The sequence below is a fragment of the Drosophila guanche genome, unplaced genomic scaffold (assembly GCF_900245975.1).
Source record: "Drosophila guanche unplaced genomic scaffold, DGUA_6, whole genome shotgun sequence".
NCBI classification, from domain to species: domain Eukaryota; kingdom Metazoa; phylum Arthropoda; class Insecta; order Diptera; family Drosophilidae; genus Drosophila; species Drosophila guanche.
In genome coordinates, this window is record NW_022995754.1 from 2,584,820 (window position 1) to 2,607,333 (window position 22,514).

General features: G+C 45.1%; 3 protein-coding genes across 5 annotated transcripts; all 3 read right to left on the reverse strand.

Annotated features, from left to right (window-relative positions):
- On the reverse strand, window positions 1–1,029 carry LOC117589049. Its single transcript, XM_034280677.1, has 2 exons — window positions 924–1,029; window positions 1–865 (listed from the first exon to the last, which is right to left on the reverse strand). The coding sequence occupies exons 1-2, from the start codon at window positions 924–926 to the stop codon at window positions 200–202; spliced, it is 669 nt and encodes a 222-aa protein (XP_034136568.1). The 5' UTR covers window positions 927–1,029; the 3' UTR covers window positions 1–199.
- A 7,327-nt stretch (window positions 1,030–8,356) lies between these two features.
- Window positions 8,357–19,934, reverse strand: LOC117589013 (cationic amino acid transporter 3). Of its 3 annotated transcripts, none has more exons than XM_034280636.1 (4): window positions 19,821–19,934; window positions 10,570–11,187; window positions 9,997–10,509; window positions 8,357–9,937 (listed from the first exon to the last, which is right to left on the reverse strand). In XM_034280636.1, the coding sequence occupies exons 2-4, from the start codon at window positions 11,183–11,185 to the stop codon at window positions 9,225–9,227; spliced, it is 1,842 nt and encodes a 613-aa protein (XP_034136527.1). In that variant the 5' UTR covers window positions 11,186–11,187; window positions 19,821–19,934; the 3' UTR covers window positions 8,357–9,224. The 3 variants fall into 3 exon arrangements, with proteins under 3 accessions (XP_034136527.1, XP_034136524.1, XP_034136526.1); XM_034280633.1 differs by lacking the exon at window positions 19,821–19,934 and adding an exon at window positions 16,898–17,185; XM_034280635.1 differs by lacking the exon at window positions 19,821–19,934 and adding an exon at window positions 12,714–12,847.
- A 152-nt stretch (window positions 19,935–20,086) lies between these two features.
- LOC117589014 (general transcription factor IIH subunit 2) lies at window positions 20,087–21,704 on the reverse strand. The gene is made up of 3 exons (XM_034280637.1): window positions 21,546–21,704; window positions 21,147–21,488; window positions 20,087–21,081 (listed from the first exon to the last, which is right to left on the reverse strand). The coding sequence occupies exons 1-3, from the start codon at window positions 21,608–21,610 to the stop codon at window positions 20,196–20,198; spliced, it is 1,293 nt and encodes a 430-aa protein (XP_034136528.1). The 5' UTR covers window positions 21,611–21,704; the 3' UTR covers window positions 20,087–20,195.
- Window positions 21,705–22,514: the final 810 nt, after the last annotated feature.

The following is a 22,514-nucleotide window of genomic DNA, read 5'->3' on the forward strand; positions in this document are numbered from 1 at the left end:
TGATTTTTCGTGAATAAATTTTATTATTCCATATGCTTTGGGGGGGAACAATTGAAAGTCTAGTATTGGGAGAACAAATAAAGGTCGAAAAAGGGCAATTGCTGTCGAGTCAGCTGGGTGGAGCCCAGCTCTACTCTATGTACTTTCCAGGATCAATTTGGTTCAATATTCCTCAGTTCGTGTCCAGTCCAGAGTGTCCTTAGTGGCGGCGGTAACGGATGCGACGCACGGTCTTGTAGCGGTAGCCATCCTGGGCCAGCTCGGTGCCCTCCTCAGCGGCAGCCTTGGGCTCAGCCTCAACCTCTGCGGGGGGCAGATACTCGCCATTCGGGGCACTCTCGGCGGAGGCCTCCTCGGCGGCGACGGCAACCTCACGACGATGACGACGCAGCTTGAGGCGACGCACGGTCTTGTAGCGGTAGCCATCATCGCCCAGGACAGTCTTCAGCTCGGGGGCAAGCGACACCTCCACAGGTGGCAGATACTCGCTGCTGGGCTCGGCGATCTCGGAGACATCGCGACGGTGACGGGCACGGAACTTGAGCTTGCGCACGGTCTTGTAGCGGTAGCCATCATCGGCCACTTTGGTGTCACCAATGGCAGCAGCGTCGACTGGCGGCAGATACTCCTGGCTGGGTGCATTGTCCACGGGGGGCAGATACTCCTGGTTGGGCACCTCGCGGCGGTGGCGCAGCTTCAGGCGTCGCACGGTCTTGTAGCGGTAGCCGTCCTCGGAGAGCTGAGCAGCCTCGGCATCGCCAACAGGTGGCAGATACTCAGCCGAAGGCTCCAGACCCGCTGGCTCAGCCGACTGGGCAGCAGCGAAGGCCACCAGGCACAGGGAGAGGGCACCAATGAAGAGTTTCTGTGGGGGGAAATGGTATAAAACTGATCCTTGATGGCAGTTGTGGCTTCACACTCACCATTCTGTGGCTATAGTTCTTGTGGGCGATTGGCAAACTATAATGCGAACTGACTGAAGATGTTACTGTGTCGAAGGTATTGAACCCAATGATGTCTTGTTCCCCATTCGCGTTGAGTATTTATAGCGATTTCTGCAAGTGATGTTTGATTCAGGTTTCATTACCCACAGAAACAATCAACGAATGTAATTTAGAGCCAACAGTCAGAGCCAACAGCGGACTCTATTAACCACTTGGCAATCAGTTTTTGGTTCGTGCTCCCGCGACTCGTTTTCGTTTTTCGGCCACGCACTTGAGCACAAATTATTTTTGGATCTGGTTTTCAAACTCAAGTAGCTCTTCACTTGGTCTTCGATGTACATCATTTGTGATTGTTTGATGATGGTAATGTGGCTGGAAGTTAACTTTTCGAAGAAAAGCCCAGCCAAAGTGCAGCTGCTACTGTTTTAGGGCTGCTCTTGCAGTTTTTTACAACTAAAATGTTCAACATATCAAAATACTTTCCAAAATTCTAGCTGTCAGCATGTACCTCCTCCCTTTCTAGCCACTTGACGGCTGCTCTGGCTCAAGCATCTTGCCAAAAACTCTTGAGTTGTTCTGCGACCTTGAACACTGCTACACTTTCGGCCAACAATTTGTTTCCTGCTCAGCACGAGTGCCACTTGAGGCGCTGTTTTGTCTAATGATCGATAGCTGTTTGTTCTTATGATAATTGGAATGACAAGCGTTTAATGTGGCATGGCAGTCCTTAAAGAATATTAAAAAATATTTTAAAATTTGTTACCCTTTATGAGGGGCATAAGAGAGCTCTTGGATGTATTTTTGGCACATTTTTCTTGCTATTTATAATGCCCTGAAAGTGCTTTGGAAGTGCTTCAATGTGTACCTAAGCATTTGCCATTAATTGTGAAGCAAACCTCGAATTTGTAGCCGTTGGTGCCCCAAGTTCTACACTTTATAGACATATTTTATATGCCTATAGGAATGTTTTATATTTATAATCCAGCAAATATCTCCTTGCAGCTGCAGCACCCACCCACCATCACGCGCTCTCGCTCCCTCTTGTGCCTGGCTAAGTGGTGCCATAAAATTTCGATTGGCACTCGGCAAACACAGACAACAGGCAAATAGCAAATGATGACAGCGACAATCGGCAGGACAGTAATAACAACATGAGTAATATGCAACTCGGCCAAAAATTATGCATTAAACAGACTTCAGCCATTTAATTGCCACAGTTCCAGTGCCTGTCCCTGTCTCTGTCCCTGCTGCAGCTCCCTCCTGTTGTTGCCCCTCTCTTTGTGCAATCATTTGATTGCTGGATAAAGTACAATTGTTTGCGCTCGGCATAAGGACAATGCCCGGCGGCAGGGGCAGCGGCAGCGGCGGTGCTCGGCAATCGGCCAGGACACCTTCGTGGAGTGGCGTATATGTTGTGCATTAAAACGAAATTAAATGGATGCCACACTGATGTTGCTGCGGCAATTGTTGCTGCTGCTGCTGCTGTTGTTGATACTGTCATTGTTGCAACAAGCGTTGCTGCTGCTGCATATTTTATAAGCGGCAAGCATATGCAACAGGGAGGGGTCGCTGTTTGCACTTCCCCTTTACTGTTTTTCGGTTTTTTAGCGAATTTAAAAGCGGCCTACAGGTCGCTGGCGTAAAATCAGCAGAAATAACAGTAATAAATCGACAGTAAAGTTGGTGGAGAATGAGGTGGGAGGAAGAGCACGGGATCGGGAGAGCACAAGAGCGGGAGAGCACAAGAGGGGAAGAGCACGGGAGCGGGAGAGCATGGTGGGAACGGGACAGCGGAGTAGAACAATGGGCAAGCTACGATTTTTAGCGTAGAAGCAGGTATCTCTGCTCGTCAGGAGTTGATCATCATTTTCTAGCGAATAAATTTGAATATTTATCTTACAATCTAATGCCAAAGATCCTTAATGGATTTACCATAATTTTCCTGTCAAATTCCACCTCGAACGATCGGGCATTCCTTTATGAGTAGCAGCCACAACCATCTTCCATTTGCACCACGCGTAACAAACAGTTGCAAGTGCATGTCCCTCGTGCCCGACCCCACCCACTGTACCTCCCCGCTCCCCCTTTATCTGCTTATGCGTGAGCTCATTTGTGCCATGCATCACACATGCAAATGTGTGTGTGTGTCTCCGTCTCTCTCCTTGTGTGTGTGTGTTTTGTCTACGCCCTGCCTTTGACATCGCTGCCTGCGCCATGATAATGTGTCATTATATTAAAAGCTTTGCAAATACGCCACCTACCGGGCAAGCCAAGGCACTCCCTCGGCTGGCCTCTCGCTCTCCCCTCTCTCCGACCGCTTTGTCCGCCCTGTGGGGCTGCTGTGCTGGAAATTTCATTAACGTTTCTGCTTTGTGGCGGCGGCCTGTGTTGTGTTTGCCCATAAAACTAAGACGCCATTGGGAATATGCCTAAGAGCAGCGAGTGTACGTGTGTATGCAGCGTACGTTGTTTGCTAGTGTGTGTGTTTCAGTGTGTGTTTGCTGCCTTCAAGTGCAGCCAGCAAAGTAGGCAATTAATTTGTTAATTGGCGTGAATATTGTTAGTCAAATTGATGGCAGTTGACGAGACTAAATGGAACTCGACTTGGACACTGGCCTGCCCGGTAAAGCCCCCACCCTCCTCCCCAGACCCTAATCGGATCCCCGGAGCCGAAGACGTTTCACCCGCAAATTGAGTTTTCGCACTCTGTGCGCAGTAATTTGCTCAGTCGAGTGGATTTTCACATAGATACGGGTCCAGGATTGCTTTAATGAAGAGTCGATGGATATTGTGTGCAGGACTCCTATCTATGCGCACAATAATTCTCCCTGCGACACTTTATGGCCCCAAGTTAATGGCCCGCCATTACTCTTCATATTATATGATAACTTTTTCCACCTTTATATGCTGCGTATTTGCATTTCAAATTATATGCAGCTCCTTTTTGTTGATTGCGCCACACACACATGTCGTTGATATATTTTTGTTACTGCCCGCCATGGGTGCTGGCATTTTATGGCCTTTTGATCTTTTCATTATGGTCATCAAAAAACATAAAGGAAATTCCTTTTGCCACACCCGCTCTAACTCTGGGGGCTTTGTTTCCGTTGCCCGCTCCGCTGATTTGATTTACACAAAATGCCAAATGCGATTTTATGACCATGTTTGCATTTTCCGCGCACACATATATGTGTTGGCAGTCTACAGACTTAATGATACTCCCAAATGGAGGGTAACTATTAAAGGAAAAGCTACTAAAAATTGTGCAAAAATGGAAGAAGTTTGTGCTGGAATTTGGGTGTAAAAACTGACTTGCGGCAGGCAACAAATTGAATAGAAATAAATCGAAATAAATTCTAAAAACTAGCAAGTTCCATTACAGCTTAACCCTTTTGCTCTGACACGCATACCCTGTACTCTGTGTGCACACTAATCAAGAGGTGCGAACCATGCAACAGTGCGTATGATGCATTTGGTTAAATGGCTCGATGCGTCAATGTTTTTGGACCAAATCTAAAATGCCTTTCAACCACAAGTACATCCATATGGCACATATACCTATATATATTTTATATGTACATTTGTGTTTGTGTTTTTGTGTACAATTCTCATATAGCACGCATTTTTGTTTGTTTTATCAGCAGCACCTGCTGTCCCGTGGCGCTGCTCAAATAAATAGAGAAAATAATATGTTTTGCTCTATGTGTATGTGTGTATTTATTTAGTTAGGTATCTTTGTTTTTGTTTTGATGGGCCCACGTAATGTGCAATTAGTGTGCAAAATGTGCAAAATACTTGAAAATGTTAATTGAAAATGAATGTAGCTGGGAAGGAAGCCTTCCTGCAGCGCAATTCTTGGCCAAATGATCTCTCTTTACGCCGCTCCAAATCATAATTATCCCTGTGCATGGTGCGTGCTGGCAAGTTTTCCGAGTTGATAAATGTCATGTCCTTGCATGTAGCACCTGTCATCATCAACATCATCGTCAATGCAAGCATCCGGACAGCGCATCGTCATTACGACCGCACAACATGCGCTGGCAATTTTTTTTCTCCCCCACGGCACGCTTAGCATATGTGAAAAATGTTGGCTTAATTCTCGCCCTTGCTGACAGTTTTTTGTTGTGCCCTTGTCGATGTCAAATAATATTTATATACTCGCACTCCGCCAGCAGCCAGTCCTGCCATAGCAATCGCCCATTGCCCATTCAAATAATGCGGGGATTATTTTCTTAATTGATGTTGATCGGCCTATTATATGCACATGGCAATGCTCCCAGCCCCACGCCGCTGTACTTTCGTTTAATATGACATTTTTTTAAACTATTACCCAGCTCTCTGGGCCAGTCTCTGTGGTCGCTGCCCCCAAAATGTGTGCGCGCTAAAAGTTAATTTGATTTTGTGACCGCATGTAAAATGTTGAACTTTCTGACTTTGACAAAATTGCGGATTCAAATTGCATGTGTGTGGGGGTGCGGAAATGACGAAACCCAGAATCATTAGCAATTTTGGTTTATATTCTATTTGGACTCACAAACATACATATATGAAATTCCAGTTAATTGCTTTGAACCGTCGCAACGAGGGGCTTTGATTTGTTTTTGTCCTCAAATGAAATGGCCAAAAACTTGACTAATAAAATATCAAATAAATAATGGAAAACTCTCGCCGGCAGCGGCACGGAAGCCCCCACTGGCTCTTCGCTTTCGATTTAGTGATAGTTTATGGACTTATGGAATATGCATGCAAAATGCAAATCAATAACCGGCCCTGGCCCTGGCCCTAGCCCTGCTCTGTCCTGTCCTTGATTGCCCGTTCATGTGCCGCTTCCTGCTGTGGCTCCTCTCCCTGTCGCTGTGTGTGCTTTACAGGATTAAGCACTTAACAACAATTTTACGCACGCACTTTAAATTAATTATGCATTATTTATAAATAAATGAAATGCACACGCACCGAAAACTTTTCGCAAATGATGTGCGCGCCTCCCCCGGCCTGGGGCCCCCGTTTGCATGTTGAAAGCCGCAGGACGAACATGTTGCGCTTCAAATACTTTTCCTAATTTTTCGCTAATATTTACCAGGTGGACGCCAGTCCGCCAGTTCGCGTTCGCTCTTCCATGCAGCAGCCAGCTTCCTGGTGCATTCCCTTCGCTTCGGTTTCGTTTTTCGGTTTTTGGTTTTTGGATTGTCTGCCTCTGTCTGTCGGAAATAACAAATATTTAAACGTATTTAATTAAAACTCACAAATGAAACCACAAACGCAGAACGCGCGCAATGAGTGACCAACATGGCAAGGGGCAAGGGGCGAGGGGATGGTGGTGGTGGTGGTCCAAGGGTGCACTGCATCCAACCCACAATCCTTCCCCCTAATCCCATGGCCCTTGCTGGGCATTTATTGTTTATTTATTCACCTTTCAGTGCAGCTCTCGCTCTTTGCGCACTCGAATCTGATACTTTTAGGCCGAAAACATTTTATTTGAGCGCCATCGTAACGCAAATTGCATTGCAAACCTCCCCAGAACCCCACTCCCCTGCATCTCTGTGGGTCTGTGCGATTATTCGATGGCGTGGAAGTGGCATGCGAATGGATGTATAGCGCTTTAATGGGCGTACGGATAGGGATATGCTTAGCAATGGTGCCATAGATCGGCCGCACGTCAGCATTTATATGGGAAAGACTGATGTTGCGACGCCCACGACTCCGGGATTACACTTTTAATTAGAAGATATGGTACATAAATAGTTACATATTTACATGTGTACGTACAAAAGTGCATTACATTTGCCTATAGATGTTATTTCTTTATATTTTGAGACACTTTTAGATACATTTTGAAGCCAATTTATGAAACTACTTTGAAAAATACTTTGATAAAGTTCCGTTTCTATTATTTTTTCCATGACTGGCTTGTACATTTATTATTTGCATTGCTTCGGAGGAAGTAGAATCAATGCAAAGATCCTTTGGCTAAGGTGAAAAAGCGTTTGCAAAAGTGTTCCAATATTCAATAATACTTTAGCTAGAGCATAAAACGTAGAACTGAAATGTTATATGAGCATGTAGCATGCTCGATTAGATACATTAAAACCCACGAGCAGACCCTCCTCCACATACATACTTTCTCCTACCCAAAACAAATTCCAGCGCAAGGTATTCGTGGCTATTGCGAGCGTTGCAAGTTTGAAACAACAAAACAATTTCATTTAAGAATAGTTTAGCTTAAAGTTTAGTTTAAATTGGCAATAAGCTCAGGCGCTCGCTGGCTCCACTCTTTTATTAGTAAACAAATGCCGAATGTTGATGGAAATCTACCACAAAATGGGCAAAGCCAGGCACAAAGAGTGAAGCAGACTTGCAGGCTGTCATATTTGTGTAGAGTACATGTAGAACTACACCAGTGTGACATGTGTAAAGTAGAATGTACAATTCAAATGAATGTTGATATTTCTCAGCTGATAGCTAAAAATCTTCTTATCGTAGAAGGCTTTTAATGCCTCACAGGTTTTTGCTTAGGAAGAATGTCTCCTACTCTGGGGCTATTGATTACTGAGCCGAGCAGCTGGGCAAACACAGAAAAGAGGAAAAATAGGAAAGGCAAAAACAGAAAAAGAAAAAGAAAAAGAAAACAAAGCAAAGCAAAGCAAAAGTAGTTGCTGTGTAAAAGCTCTTCCCTCAATTGCTGCGATGGCAGCGTGTGAAAAATTGCATTTTTCCGCATATGTGCACAGCAAAGACACAAAAGTCAAATTACAATTCCCTCTCGGAATATATCCTCTTTTTGCTGGCTCTACTATCCAGTCCACTTTGCTGCACTGCCTTCTCTTCGCTCCACGCAAGCATTTGATATGCTTTTAAAATGCATAAATTAGTGCTGTGGAAAAAGATTGAAATAGAAGGGGTTAAGAGTAAATCCGGGCAAAACAATTGTATTTTCTCAGTGGACGATGCCTTTGTCCTACTCCTACACTTGGCATATTCAGGATGCTCCATACCCAAACTCTTTGCCATTCTCCTCTCTACGTTTGCTTACATTATCCCCAAGCAACTTTTGTCTGGCTTTTTGGCTCTCCGCTCAGTTACTCCGAATTTTTTTGTGTCCTATTTACTCTTCAAGTTCTCCCAAGGCTTAGAAATTAGAGGAGTTGCAGAGTCTGGAGATTCTTTGCCATTTAACTAAGCTGGTTAGCAAACAATGTGGGAGAGAGTCGCAAACGCAAACGCAATCGCAGTCAGATTCCTAGTCCAAGTCCAAGTCCAACAAACAAAAAAAGCCAGAAAATGCATATGAAAGAGGCTGCATGAGGCAGAACTTGCCACACGCCAGGGAGCCACAGAGACTGCTTCATGCGGCACTCTTGCTAGATAAATATTTAGTAGACTTTCACGGTAATCCTAGCATTAAGACACGGCAATTTCAATTAAATATCTCATCCGTTTTAATGATGAACAACATTGGATTTTATTATTAAGCAAACAATTGATGGGAGTGGACAGGGGACAGGGGTAAAATTCGTTTCTGGGTTTTGGCAAAATAGTTAAACAAATGTGTGGAAAAGGCTTAGAGCAGCTAAAGAGCTTAAAAACTAAGTGCAGCTCTGAGGCCACAAGGCCAAGCCTGCAAATTGCAGCCTGCATTCTGCGTTGATATTGTACATAAAATAATGGTTTCATTTACATTAAATTGTGATACAAAAAAACTATACAAATATGGGATCATTATAGCTCTATACATACATACATAAATATATGTTTGGGGGGTGTGTGTGTGTGTATACATATTTACAAATATCACAACAAATTGGGGGGCACTGCGAAGGGTATTTCATATGGGGTTTCCTAGGGGTTTCTTTAGGGTAGTTTAAGCAGAGTTAAAAGTGGTTTAAAAGCGCTAAAAGTTGACTGTATAAACAGTTAGGGTAATTGTTTAATAAAATGACGAAATGGATTAAATAGAGTCTGGGGTTTACTGGAGCTCTCTCTAGAAGTCGCTTACGAAAGGAAGCGTGTGTGGCGCATAGAAATAACAGATCCGCTGCTACAAACATGGGTTATACAATGGAATGTGTGTAGATGTTTAGATGTGGAATGGGTTAAGTGATGGCTGCAGATCCATTTAATTTTTATGCGCAATCTATTCATCTCTCTCACATACACGTGCTGGCTGCTGGGAAAGGCAAGAAGAGTCTTTGTTCTATTCAAGAGTAAATGTCGAGGAGTCAAAATGAAGTTGAAATTGTGTAAAATCGGAAGGGGGTGTGGGGATTCCTATAATACTTTTGCTTAAAGCTTCTCGGAGTACTCGTACGGCGGTGGCGACTTGAAGCCATTTTCCGCCTTAAAGTCCGGCTCGAAGGCACGATTCTCGTGCTGGCCATGATAATTATTATCTCGCTGCTGCTGCAGCGCATTGGCTGCCACCTCGGCGTGATTGCGATTCCTCGAGATCTGCGTGGAGTTGCGCAAACCATAGCAGAAGTAGATGACATAACCAATCACAATCCAGATGAGGAAACGTATCCACGTGTTCAGATCCAGCTGGAACATCAGATACAAGTTGGCAAAGACACTGAGGCAGGGCACAAGCGGCACCAGTGGCACCTTGAATGTCAGCTCAATGGTGGACACGGGCTGCATGCCAATGACAATGCCAATGAGGATGAGCACAACGCCCACGAGACTCAGCGAGACAATGCCACCAGTGCTGTTGAGGTCAAAGACCTTTTGCAGCGAGCACCACACAAGGCAGACGATGGCAAAGACCACGATGCCGATCTTGGTGATGCCGGAGGTCATGCTGTTGGGCTCCCGATACGAGTTGCCATTGAAGAACTGCCGGAAGACATTGGGCGCCTTCACAGACACCAGCTTGGTCATGTCCTCGTCCTGGTAGCGCAGCACCAGCACACAAATGGCCACAATGGTGTAGGCCAGCAGCGTGCCAATGGACATCATGTCCACCAGTTGATCGAGGTTGAAAAGCATGGCCATGACAGCTGTTGGGAAAAGCAATAAAGTCAGCCATGGATTAACTCTCAAAGTGCTGCCAACTCACATGCAAAGATGCCCGAGACAATGGTGGCTATGAGCGGTGTCTTCGTGTACGGATGCACCTTGGACAGCCGCTTGAAGAGGATGCCATCGTTGCCCATGGCGTACAGGATGCGTGGCAGTGGGAACATGGCACCCAGCAGGCTGGTGCACAGCGCAAACACCGCTCCAATGGTCACAATCCACTTGATGGTGATCCAACCAACGGCATCGAAGGCAGCCGGGAAGGGCGCATCCCTGTCCTGCAGGTAGTACGGCAGCATCATGGTCAGCACCGTGGAGACACCAAAGTACGCCAGAAAGATGATAATCAGCGAGATGACAATCGACAGGGGAATATTGCGCTTCGGATTGATGGCCTCCTCGCCCGTGGTGGCAATGCAATCGAAGCCCACAAAGCCAAAGAAACATTTGGCCGCGCCAGCCATGACGCCAGCAAGGCCAAAGGGCATAAAGCCACCCGTGCCAAAACCCTCGGGCACTTGATCCTGAGGAATGCGCCAGTTGGCGGTGTTGGCTGCAGGGATCAAAAGGAGCATTAATAAAGATCGGTGGAAGTCCGAGGAGCAGCACTCACCATTCATGGAGCCGGCAACGAGCACAATGCAAATCGTCACCAAATTGACGCACGTGAAAATGTTGTTCAGAAAACTGGACTCCTTGGCGCCAAAGGCGAGGATGCCAGCCAACAGCAGCACCATGCCAAAGGACAAAAAGTCAGGATAGTCGCCCAAGAAGTCGACATTCATGTGCATCGATTCATTCAGCGCCTTGGACATGTTGTTGTCGATCAGCGCATCAAAGTAGCCGCTCAAGCCGCGAGCCACGCTGGCAGTGCCAATCACATACTCGAGGATCAAGTTCCAGCCAATGGTGAAGGCCACAAACTCGCCAATGGTCACATAACTGTAGACATAGGCACTGCCAGCCTTGGGCACACGAGCAGCAAACTCCGCATAGCAAATGCCCGCAAAGGCGGAGGCAACGGCGGCAATCAGAAAGGAAATGGTGACCGCCGGACCGGCAATGTTGTAGGCCACCTGTCCAGCCAGCACATAGACGCCCAGTCCGAGTGTGCTGCCCACACCGAGGGCCGTCAAATCAAACAGATTAAGGACTCGCGCCAGCTGGGACTCGCCCTCGTTGACATCGTCCGTTTTGCGGCGTGTGAGTGCATTCCAGAATTTCGCCATAACTAAAAGGAATGGTAAGAAGAAACATCAATTAGACATTGTCCAGGTCAAGACTAAAGCATATCTAATCGGGAGTATGAGTGGATCGAGCAAACATAACTCCCCGACAAGTGGTTCGCACTGCCTCGGGGTCTGTCTTGATAGCTCCGCCGATTTGCCAGCCCTAAAAACATTTGTTGGCTGTATCTTTGTGGCAATGACTCATGGCGAAGTAACTCGTTACTGGTAACAGGGGAGAGGGCATTAACATCTGTATTCGTATAATTAATGCCTGTTGAATGTACTCCAACGACTTTTTTTGAGCCGAGAATAATTGATGAACTTTACGGCGTACGAATGTGGTTTATGAGCAGTGGAAAACGCGATGACAGCTACAAGTTTCCAGCAGATCCAGCAACAAAACAAAAGTATTTCCAGTGCCACAGATATTTCACCATCAGTTCTCTCTCGAAAGTGCTACCACTGATTATCCAGTTGGTAACGAATTATAGCCGCGATAAGTTGTGGAGGATTATTTATGTGCACAGATTAAACCCTAAGCACGAAACGTAATCGAGTGGGTATTCCATCATTCCGAGAATGTATCAGCCAACAACAAGCCCGAGTGTCATATACAACGCCTAATCGATATGTCTCACCATTTACAATGTCTTTGAAAGGCCATTTAATGGTGCTTCGGTAACCCAGGCCATCGAGGGTTTAAAGTGTAATATTTTTGTCGACCTGTTGGTAATCCTGATAAGTGGCTGCTCGATGAGCACGCGCCTGTCCCTGTGCCTGTCCCTGCCCTGGCAAGTTATCTTATCTTTGATTGGCAGGCTGATTAGCAGCGAGAAATCGGTGTTAATGCGCGCACTAATAGACCATTCAAGAGTCTCACTTGTGGCACTCAAGGGCAGCCACAGCGAAAGTAAACTCCTTGCAGATAGCGTTCCGACTAGGCTTTCGCTTTTCCCCACCCAGCGGGCAATACCTGTTTTGAGATGTCTTAAAAGTCTAATCCCAAGTGGGGCAGGGGCCGTGGCTGGCTCTTAATGTTAAATCATCTGTGATCGAAGGTCGACTAGTTTTATGGGTCACTGCAAAGTCCAATTAATTCAAAAGCTGCCTGTAGAATAGTAATGTCAGAATATTGGTTCGAGTTTTATGCAAATTTTCTGGGGGATTTCCCGGCAAGAAACTTCCTCGAACATGCTGCCGCTGCGTGGTCAAAACAGTCAGCCGGCCTCTGCCGCATTCCTCTAAGTATTTTTTTTATTATATTTTTCTTGTTCCTTTGATAAAAATACACTCGGAGAGGGTGAACTGTGGGGGGCCCTCTTATAAATTGCACAATTTTATAGGCACCGCAAATTGTTAACTTTATGATCATTCTCTTTGTTTTAGGTCGGGTTCGGGACTTGAGTCATATAAACAATGATCCCCCCACTCTGATTAGGGGGGATTTGGCTGCTCGTGGGTAAGAACATAAAGTGGGTTGGAGTCAGTGGAGTCCTTGCTCTCTGCCGGAATATCACCTGGAACATACTTTTTAATTCGTTTTCCTCTTTTTTATTTCCAGTCAAACACTTTTGGCTTTTCACTTTGCTCGCCAGACAACACTCGAGACGGTGGGAAAACTTTTACTAACTAAACTAACTATTTTTGTGCCGATCAAGTTACCGCGCGCGACGCGCTCCAAAGTGTTTCTGATCGTGGGCCGCTGCTGTTGGAACGGTTAAAGCTTTGGATTTCGCTCTGCTCGCTGCTCGGCGCTCTGCTCGCTGCTCGCCGCTCTGCTCGCAAATATTGTTAACAACTTTTTAGCCAAACGAAAGCAGCGAACGCAGAACGAAGATATCGCAGCGCAGGGCATTGAGTGCTTTCCGGTTCAATCCGAATTTTATTTTTGGCGAGGGCTTTAGTCCCCGATTCGTTCCCGATTGGCACGAACAGAACAAATCCCAATTACATAAATCTTTATACGACAAATACCAGCGATAAAAGCTGTTTTCTAGTTATTAAGCAGGTGCTCCTAATCGTTCCTGACGTCACAGCCAACCAGCCGATAAGCCCCCTCCTTTTTGGGCATTTTGTTTTTTCTTTTATGACTGATTTCTGTGTTGGCTCGTGCCATTGATTGCCAGCCCTCGACGAGAGAGTCGTTAGCAATTGTGGCTGCCACATATCATCATCACACTGTGTGTGAACAATACAGTTACAGCCCACTTTTAGGTCTCTGCTGATAACCAAACATTCAGACACGTTCGCTCGTTGCACGAAAAATGCGCTCACAGGGGCCGTGGCCGGGGCCGGGGGGCAGACCATGAATCTAGAGTGTTACACTTGCAAGCGACGGTCGGACGGACGGACGGACGGCTTCAGCTTCGTTTAGAATGCAGGCCGTTGCACCCGTTTGACACTGATCGAGACCTACGATGAGACGTGCGACTGCCTGCTTGCCTGCCGTGCGACCTTGACACAGTTGGGCGGCGCGGGAAGCTTGATCGTTCTGGCAACAGTTGTGTGGGTGATATTAACATTCCGGCTTGGCCAAACCAAAGTTTTCACATTTACTTTTGGTTATTTTCCATACCAACAGCACGTCCTCCCCCAGCCCGTAAGCCCCTCTTAGACTTGGTTGGGTAAAAAGCATTTAAAACGCGCTAGACTGGCCAGAGAGAGAGAGAGAGAGAGAGAGAAGTAGACGCAGACGCAGACGCAGCCTCGGGCCAGACCAATGACTTGTCAAAATACTTCTCGAGTGAAAAGCTCGGCTCAGAGCAGTGACCACGCGGAGACCGGCTGCTCTGGGGCAGCTAATGGCTGTGCCTCTGGGTCTGTGGGGCCTGTGGCGCGGTAACGACAGTCTAGTCAAACTTGAATAACAAATCAAATCTTGTTTTGTCGGGTCTGCAGTAAGCAGTAGGCCTAGTTTGCCACCAGTGAAACATAATCCACAGCCACGCAAGTCGCAGTCGCAGTCGCAGATTTTAAAGCCAACAATCGGTGGGTGGTACCTGAAACAGCACAAATGTCTACATTTGGTACCACTTTGCCTGCATTTAGCACTTCTTTTGACGAGACATTTTGACGTCAGAAGTGTCGCGCTGTGACGTCAGTTTTGTTTGATAAATCACTGGAACCCCAGCAGACCGTAGACCGTGGGCATGTCCTAATTGATTGCTAATTTATGTTTCGATTACTTGCAAATATTTGAGCTGCCCATTGAGCAAACTCTTTGTTAAACAGTTTCACACCTTTTGCGCCGTTAAGTCTCATGGATAACTACCCAGGGATAACAAATATTTCGCTTGCTTTGTGGCACAAATACGAGCACCAAGCGATATCTTTTTTTTTTGTTTTTTGATGGGTTTTGTCAGTGCAGTGCCCAATCGATTTATGGTTGTACCATATTTGTTTCCCTGCTTTAATTTATGATCGCATCGAACTGAATTTTTACGATTTCCCGTTTCTATATCTGAAGTCTGCATCTGCAGAGTAGTTTTCCCCACTTCGAGAGGTCCATTTAAATAGTTCTTCCCTGCTACTGGCCATTGAAGCACACTCCATAAATAATAATTATTTACGCACTTTGGAATTTAATTTTTAATGGCCCACAATTAGCCCAGAGAGGATTATAAATATTTTTGCCAATTTTATTTCAACTTTCCTGTGGTGGATTTAGATGGCATCAGTTGGGTCGGGAGGTTTATAACGCCTCCCAGACGTTCCATAAAAATTAGCCAAAAAATATGTACAATCGCCTGAGTTTTGGTTCGCCACATAATCGTTCATGGCTATGTTATCTTTCGCTGTGGGCCAGACACTTCTGGAGATTAATCGCCCGAGAATTCTTGACGTAGCGAAGGCAGGAGGCAGCGGCACTCCATGCGTTGGCTTAGTGCAAAGTCGGCCTGTGGGGCTATATAATTTCATACGTCTAATACGTCTACGAGTGCGGGTATATCTGATGCAATTAAAGTAGGCCCTCCATTTGGCAAGACTCCTCAAGATAGGCGACTGGCTAATAGCTGCACTCTCTGAGCGATGTTCCCCCTGTTAATCGTGAGTCTCCCTCCGCCTGATAAACGGACAGAGAGATAGATGGGGAGGTGTTGCTTCAGTTTTATCTATGGCACAGCATGGACACTAAGGGAGGGTAGAGGGGGAACTTCGTTATCTGGCCGGTAGGATGTTGGCGTCTGTGTTGACACGAAGCATGTACAAATGAAAGAGACATTCAATTGAGTTTTTGTTGATAAGTGAAGAAGTGTGTTCCGTTCTAACGAAATGTTGCCAAAAACGATATCTTTTCCGGGCTGATAGCAGCCATTCGTTTTTCTCTGGTAGCAACTTGTGCCCATTCAGGCATCTATAATTATGTAGATTACCTTTGCCCCACCCACCCACAACTGCGAGAGTCACTGAACTCGCTGAAGAATTCTCCCCAGCAGCCGCATTAAACTCGCCTTTGAATGGTTTTGTATACATTTTTCGTTTGTTTTGTTTTCGAAAAAGTTTCAATTTGACTGGAGTAGAACATTGTGCCTTCGTTCCCGTAGTACTTCATAATATTAACAATTTTTATTAGCTGGTTGTCAGGTGAGGATTGGCTTGTCGCGGGGGAGTCGCGGGTGCCACAACAATGGGTTGGCTGTATTTAAATGCGGCTTGTTGAGTGCTCACTCTGGCTTGTAAATTGTTTGTGACTTTGAAGCGGCCGCCGCATGCGGTTGCATTTTTTGTATTTGACTGCTCTGTTTGGGGGGGGGGAACCAGAACTTTTCTTGACTTGACATTCGCTGAGCAAGAGGTCGCAGTTGCAAGGGTTACTCAGCCGGGTTAATTATGCAGATGGAAATCCTCTCTGTGTGTGCGCTAAAAACCAAGTCAAATGGAATGCCAAGAGGCTGACTGACTGGCCACATAATGTTCGCTGGCTCAAACCGTGTAAGTGCCTCTCTCTCCCCTGTAGAAGTGTGCTTGTTATCAGCAGTCGGCGATTACAATGTAAAACCCCCCCATTAAGATATCGTTTATACTTGGTACACATACTATAACTCTTCCATTGGAAATATATATACCTATAGAAAGCAATCTGTTGATAGAGATTTTCTATATTCGTCCATGTCCACCTAAACGCTGACAAGATTATTTTATCGGTCAAGCTAATCAGTTCACTTTCTGTGTTTTCTCTCTGTGTTTGTGTGTGTGTGTGCAAGCCCCCCAGTTGCCATGAGGCATTTGTTTTTCTTTGCAAGTTATCATTGCGAAGAGTGTTTTTGCAAGTACTTTTACGAAGGTGCGCCATAAATCAGAGTGCCGGAAGGGAACCGGTTTGAAGCTTAGGACAAAATTAAAGTTCATTATACATAGATCAGCTTTAGGCAAAGTTCCACTTCTAATTTGAAGTCGTTAATGATAGGATTGTGGGTGACCTTCCAATGCAGAGACAAAAACACTCCAAAACTACAAAACAATAAAAAGCACCGCAGGCAAACAATAAATACATATTCATGTACCGTACATACACACATACAAACGTGTACATCCATATTCGTGTACATCTCTCTTCTCTCTTTATGCCGCAAAAACGAACTAAAAAAAATGATGTCATTTATGACCCAAAATGCGTGGAATACAAAATCAAAAGGAAAGTCCACTGAAAACAATAAAGAACCAAAATTGTGCAAAAAAAACAAAAAAGAGAAGCTCTGAAACCGGAATTACCGTGCTCTTACTCCGTTGCAGATTCGATTCGTATTATATTATATGGGAAGAGCAGCTCCAGGCAACTCCAGGCAACTCCGCGTAAGATTACAGTTACAAAAAAAAGGCAAACACAAACGACAGTCACGCGACGACACTTAAATTGAAGTATTCTCCGTTTATCATTCGCGCCTTATTTTATACCTAATAACACCGAGATCGAAGCTGAGCGTAGGGACAAAAAAAGTTTTAATTTGTTAAAACACGTACTGCTGCCGGCGCACACCGCTCAGCGGGCTTGAATTACGCTAAACAAACTGCAATTAAGATCTGTAACCGCAAAGAGAGAGAGAGAGAGAGTGTGTGTGAGAGAGCGTGAGCAGGCGAAGGAGAATGTGCAAGGGAAACCAATAACCAAATGAGAGCATCAGCCAGAGCGGGTGTGAGAGAGTAATGGCAATAGATCTGTTTACAGTTATTAATTTTCTCAATTGTTTGGTGGCTATGGCTAAAGGTGTGGTGTATTAACCCCAGCGGCCTTTCAATGCTTAGACCAAGGGAGAAATTACTACAAGTGACATATATTGAAAATGAATTTGATCAGTATTTCATATTTGTATCTACAGGAGACAAACTTTCACTTTAAATCAGTTGGCAGATTAAATTTTGGAAATCACCCGACTAAGTTTCGCTGCCCTGCTACACCTTCTGCATGCAACATATTTAGGCGAGTGCGTAGCTCCAAAAAGTTTTCCCAAACGCTCAAATTACAGACACCACACAGCCCACACCTGCTGGCTGCAACGGGGGGGTTTTCCCGGGCAGTGGTCGGTTTTCCCCCCAGGTGGTGTGGCCACGCTTAATGGAAATCGGGTTAAGGCCATGCACGGCCCGATGTGAGCTGCAATTAAATTGCAACTACTAACTTTAGTATACATACCTTTAGTACACAGGGGAAGGGGCTAGTAGGTGGGATGGCCTGCCTATGCACCCTCAAGCCGTTTGCGAATTTGCATTCGCCGCCGTATTCGTAAATTAGTAATTCAACAATTTATAATTAAAAAGTTGTGCAAACATTGAGAAGCATTTATTGCATAATTGCGTTTGGAGGTAAGCCAAATAAAAAATGAAAGAATTGAGGAAAAAAAACTCCATTTAACGTCATTAATCGAGGGGATTTTTTATGTTGTTAAATCCTTGTCATATTTTTTTGTGTACGATGAAAGGCGAATCAATGGATATGAATGGATAGCTGGAAATAGGATTATCAATTTCATTTCAATTGGCCGGAAGGCTATTTTCCGTCTGTTGATGATGTGTTTTTGTGCTGATTTGAGCAATGAAAGCGGAATTCTTGTCTGTGGCTTTACCATAGATTGTTAATAATTTACAAAATGTACGCTGCACAGATTACAAAAACAACCACTAGAATGATTAATATCTATTTGTGAGTAAATTAATGTAATGTATTTATAAACAATCGCCTACTCGCATCCCCCAAGCGGAGATAATAATTAAATTATGTCCCGATATAAGAAACGATTTCTCATTTTGACTGCTGCAAACTTGCTAATTGGATTGCCCCTTTATTCAATTAATTCATTCATTTAGCAATATATAAAATTAAACCCACCAAAAATGGGCTCGGCAGCACATGGAGGGGCTGGGGCCAGTCCCAAACCCCCTGCTAATGGGACTTGCATAACTTCCGTTGTATATGTTAAGAATTTGATTGCCTCAGTGTACTTACTTTCAGTGTATAATTATTCATCTCGTGAATTCGTAACTTTGCAAATTAATGTTTAGCTTTTGAAGTCGATTCCGCAGACATCATATTTTAATCAGTGATTGCAAATTGCCAGAGAGAGAGTGTAGGTCTAGTGTTTATATTAATATTCACAACAATTTGCCAAACAACTTCTAAAACAATGCAAATAACTTTGCCCCAGGGAAAATACCAATCAAATCGATGGTGGGCTGGATGTGTGTGTCTAGAAGGGTTGCCCGTAAAGCCCCTTTCTGCCAGCGAGCCCCAACCGAACATGCCGTAACAAATTACTTAACAAGTGATTAGCCGGAGAAAAGTTTTTCAGCTTCAAAGTCTGCCACCCTTTGGCTTGGCCTGGCCAACAAGCCTCGCAAATTGGAGAACTCACTTTCAGGCTATTTCTGCATAAATTATTATTACGAACAAATTTCGGTTAGTTTTCCCCGGGCAGTCGAGGCGTTCCTCGCTCGCCTCTTCCCTCTGTGCAAAATATTTTGCCTATGCAATTTTCCAAATGATAATGATGGTCGTGGAAACCTGAAGCGTCCACGAATTTCTTTGCCGCTTCAGTTATTTCAATTTGCTTTTAATTGTCCCCAAAAAAACCCTTTGACAAAAACGAGAGTGATATTATTTGTATCCGATTCATTCCACTTTCACACACAATTATCACCCGAAAAGATTTGCGATTTCTCGCTTGATTCTGCCCCATGCGGAAATGTCTTTATTCCGTGAATGCTGCTACTCTCGTATGTGTGAAATTAAGTGGGGTATAGGCAGGTATGCCTATCCCCGCTGGGGATAGTCGGTAATTAGTTGCAGAGACTAAGCTAGACTGTCTGCCAGTCGTTTAACTGCGATTTGCGTTTTAAATCAGCTTCAATGAGCGAGTATTTAAACAAATGAAATGGCAAGGACACAGCTGACACAGCTGTAGTTTTCCATATTTTGTTTTGAAATTGCCTTAGAACTTTCAAAGTTTGTGCCACTCGAATCCGTTTTCAAGCCGTAATAAAATAATCAATGGTGCTGGCAGTCTGGCTCAGCTGAAACCAGTTGAATACTAGTTTAAAGCAGCAACCATAATTATTTATGTACGGACTCCGAAAAAACAAACTGGGAAACTCCCTCGACTCTTCACACACCCCCTCGTCTGGTTATTATTATCACCCGTACCTTATTCAGACGTCAGACAACAAAACAGATCACAGAGAACACCTGTAGAAGCCGCGATCGAATCAAATGAAAACAAATAACAAAACAAGTAAAAACACAGCCCAACCGAATGCTTCGAACGCTGGCGACGAACTCAACTCAAAGCAGCAGCAAACAAGCTAAAAATTAACTATGAATGTTAATGGGCACAGCCATAGAGGTTCTGCGTTCACCTTCAGACCAAAAGCAGCAACCAACAATGCCTTATAATGATGCGAATCACGAAGTGGAATTGAACTGAATCGGTGTATATTATTCGCCCTATGCTACGATGGAGTTGTTGTTGGTTTTTAGTAACTATTTACAGTGCAGATGATCGGAGATGCAAATGGCTAGCTAGATGCTAAACTGTCCACGATGCTTGGACGTTCCGGCATGCACATCATCCGCGACGGTCTTGCTGCTCTGTTGGTAGACCAATCCATCGACGCCGGGTATGGTGTTGCAGCCCACGCAGGCGTGCAGCGTGTCGTGTATGAAGATATCACAATCGAGGCAGAACAGCTGCTTGCAGAAGCCGCACTTGAACACCGTCTTGTCTGCCAGTGGGCCAAAGAGCTTCATGCAAGCGTAGCATTCCGTGGTGCGTTCCGAGGCTTTCGGCAGCGACTCGAATGGAATTTCCTCAAAGTTGGGCACGGGGAACAGATGATGGTACGAGCGGGCGAGATGTGGCGCCGAGACCAGAGTGAGGCCACACGACTGACACTCGACGGGCAGTTCGCAGTACTTGCTATTGCACTGCGGACAGTGGTGGCCGGTGGTGCAGAGCTCGCTGGGCTCCTCCAGATTCTCTATGTGGCACATGCACATCGAGAGCGGTGCATCCTTGCCCTCCACCTCGTTCTTGGTGTGCGGAAAGCCCATGCGAATGAGCGAGTTGTGCTGTGTCTTGGCCGCAGGCGGCGGATCCACCTGCGACATCAGTTGATCCCGAAAATGTGCATCGTCCAGGACAGCGCCGAAAGTGCCTCTTGTCTGTTGGGTTAGATAGCGAGCGACGTGAATCTCTGCAGACAATGAGATGACCGAACAGCGTATGCCCTCCTTCTTCAGCTCATCGATGGTTAGATTTATGTCCACTGGATCACAGGTGGTCAGGGAGCCCATCACGATGACAATCTCCCGCGATGCGTGCGAGGGCACAACTTTGAGGGTCTTCAATGCCAAGTCCAGGCCGTTCTGCAGCGATGGCTCGCTGGTCAGCGGCACATTTGCCAGGCTAAGGACAACAGACTGGTTTCATACGCTGTCCAAGCCATGCGGTGGAATCTCGCCTCTGCTTACCTTTCCAGTGCCTTGAGATGCACACGCGAAGTGCCCGTCAATTCGGTTATTTTCTCCGCTCGCTTCGCTTTCAGGGCAATAATGCCCATCTGGCTAATGGGATTCTGATCGAAGAACTCCTCGATGAACTGATCCAGCAGCTTGAGGGTGCAACGCAGCCGCGTGGGCTTCAGGTCGGGCACACTCATCGACTCGGAGCAGTCGAGTATGAGGAAGAGATGCCGCATCATTCCCAGCCGATTCTGTTTTGTCTTTTGCGCCTGCCGTTGGCGCTTGGCCTTCTGGATAATATCCGCAATGGCCCCATCCAGCAGTCCATCCTCGTCGTCCTTGATGGCTTCCCTGAAAGATTTCACCACATTGAGTTGTGCGGATTTCTCATTTATTACACAATATTACCATGTCTTCTCGTAGCCCGTCTCCCAGCGGTACTCCTTCTGATCATCACGGTCGTCATCAGCCATGATATTTTATTTAGCTAAGCGGCAAACAATTAAATAAACAATGTCTTAGCGAAATGCTTCTTTTTTTGTATTTAATCGCAACAGTGAATGGCTCATTCCGAGTGACTGTTCAAACTTAACGCACTGAAGGCCCGCCTTTTAAATAGACACCCCTTGGTCAACAGAAGGTTAATCGGTCTCGGTCAAAGACATATTTACTCGATTTTAATATTGTGTTTAATATTGCCATCCAACTTAGACTCTCAGCAGTAGAACTACAATTTTCTACGATTTATTGTACAATCGCCACAAGATTGGCCTACCCTTCATGTCTTCTTTTATTGAATTGTTTACTAAAATAACGATTTAGCTGAAAGGCTTAGAAAAAAACGAAGTAGACATTTTTGCTTCTGGCCACCCTGTAGTATGTTCCTTTGTGTACCCTGTTTCCATTATTTCATATAAACATTTCGTTTTCAAAGCTGCTCTTAAACATAATAATGCCTTAATGTTTTTATATTATGCAAAATTTGTTAAGATATCCCTCCAAAGCAGATTTACGAGCCAAAGATTTCAAGCATTTTCTCAATTCGAGGACATCCTTCTCTCCACGGTACTAAATGTTGCTTATTCCATGAGAAATGTTGGGGAACAGTGCTGCGATTGAGATTTATCGATATACTGTCTAACCCTCAGAAATATACCGAAATATACTTTTCTTTTTTCGAAATATACAGTAAATCCAAATCGTTTTCCACGATCTTGATATTCCATTTAATATTACCAGCAGGAAACTAAACTCTAAAATAAAATAAAATAAATCGAATATAAAAATTTAACGGCAACGGTGAAGGTGTGTACACATGCAACGGCAGCAAAAAAACAAAACATTGAGGGTTGCCAAATCTTGCCATCGATAAAAAGT

Coding starts and splice junctions, on each gene's coding strand:
- LOC117589013 (XM_034280636.1), bottom strand. CDS start 11,185: ATGGCGAAATTCTGGAATGCACTCACACGCCGCAAAACGGACGATGTC. Junction 10,510..10,569: donor CGTTGCCGGCTCCATGAATG/GTGAGTGCTGCT, acceptor TGATCCCTGCAG/CCAACACCGCCAACTGGCGC. Junction 9,938..9,996: donor TGTCTCGGGCATCTTTGCAT/GTGAGTTGGCAG, acceptor TTTTCCCAACAG/CTGTCATGGCCATGCTTTTC.
- LOC117589014 (XM_034280637.1), bottom strand. CDS start 21,610: ATGGCTGATGACGACCGTGATGATCAGAAGGAGTACCGCTGGGAGACG. Junction 21,489..21,545: donor ACGGGCTACGAGAAGACATG/GTAATATTGTGT, acceptor GAAATCTTTCAG/GGAAGCCATCAAGGACGACG. Junction 21,082..21,146: donor CATCTCAAGGCACTGGAAAG/GTAAGCAGAGGC, acceptor TGTTGTCCTTAG/CCTGGCAAATGTGCCGCTGA.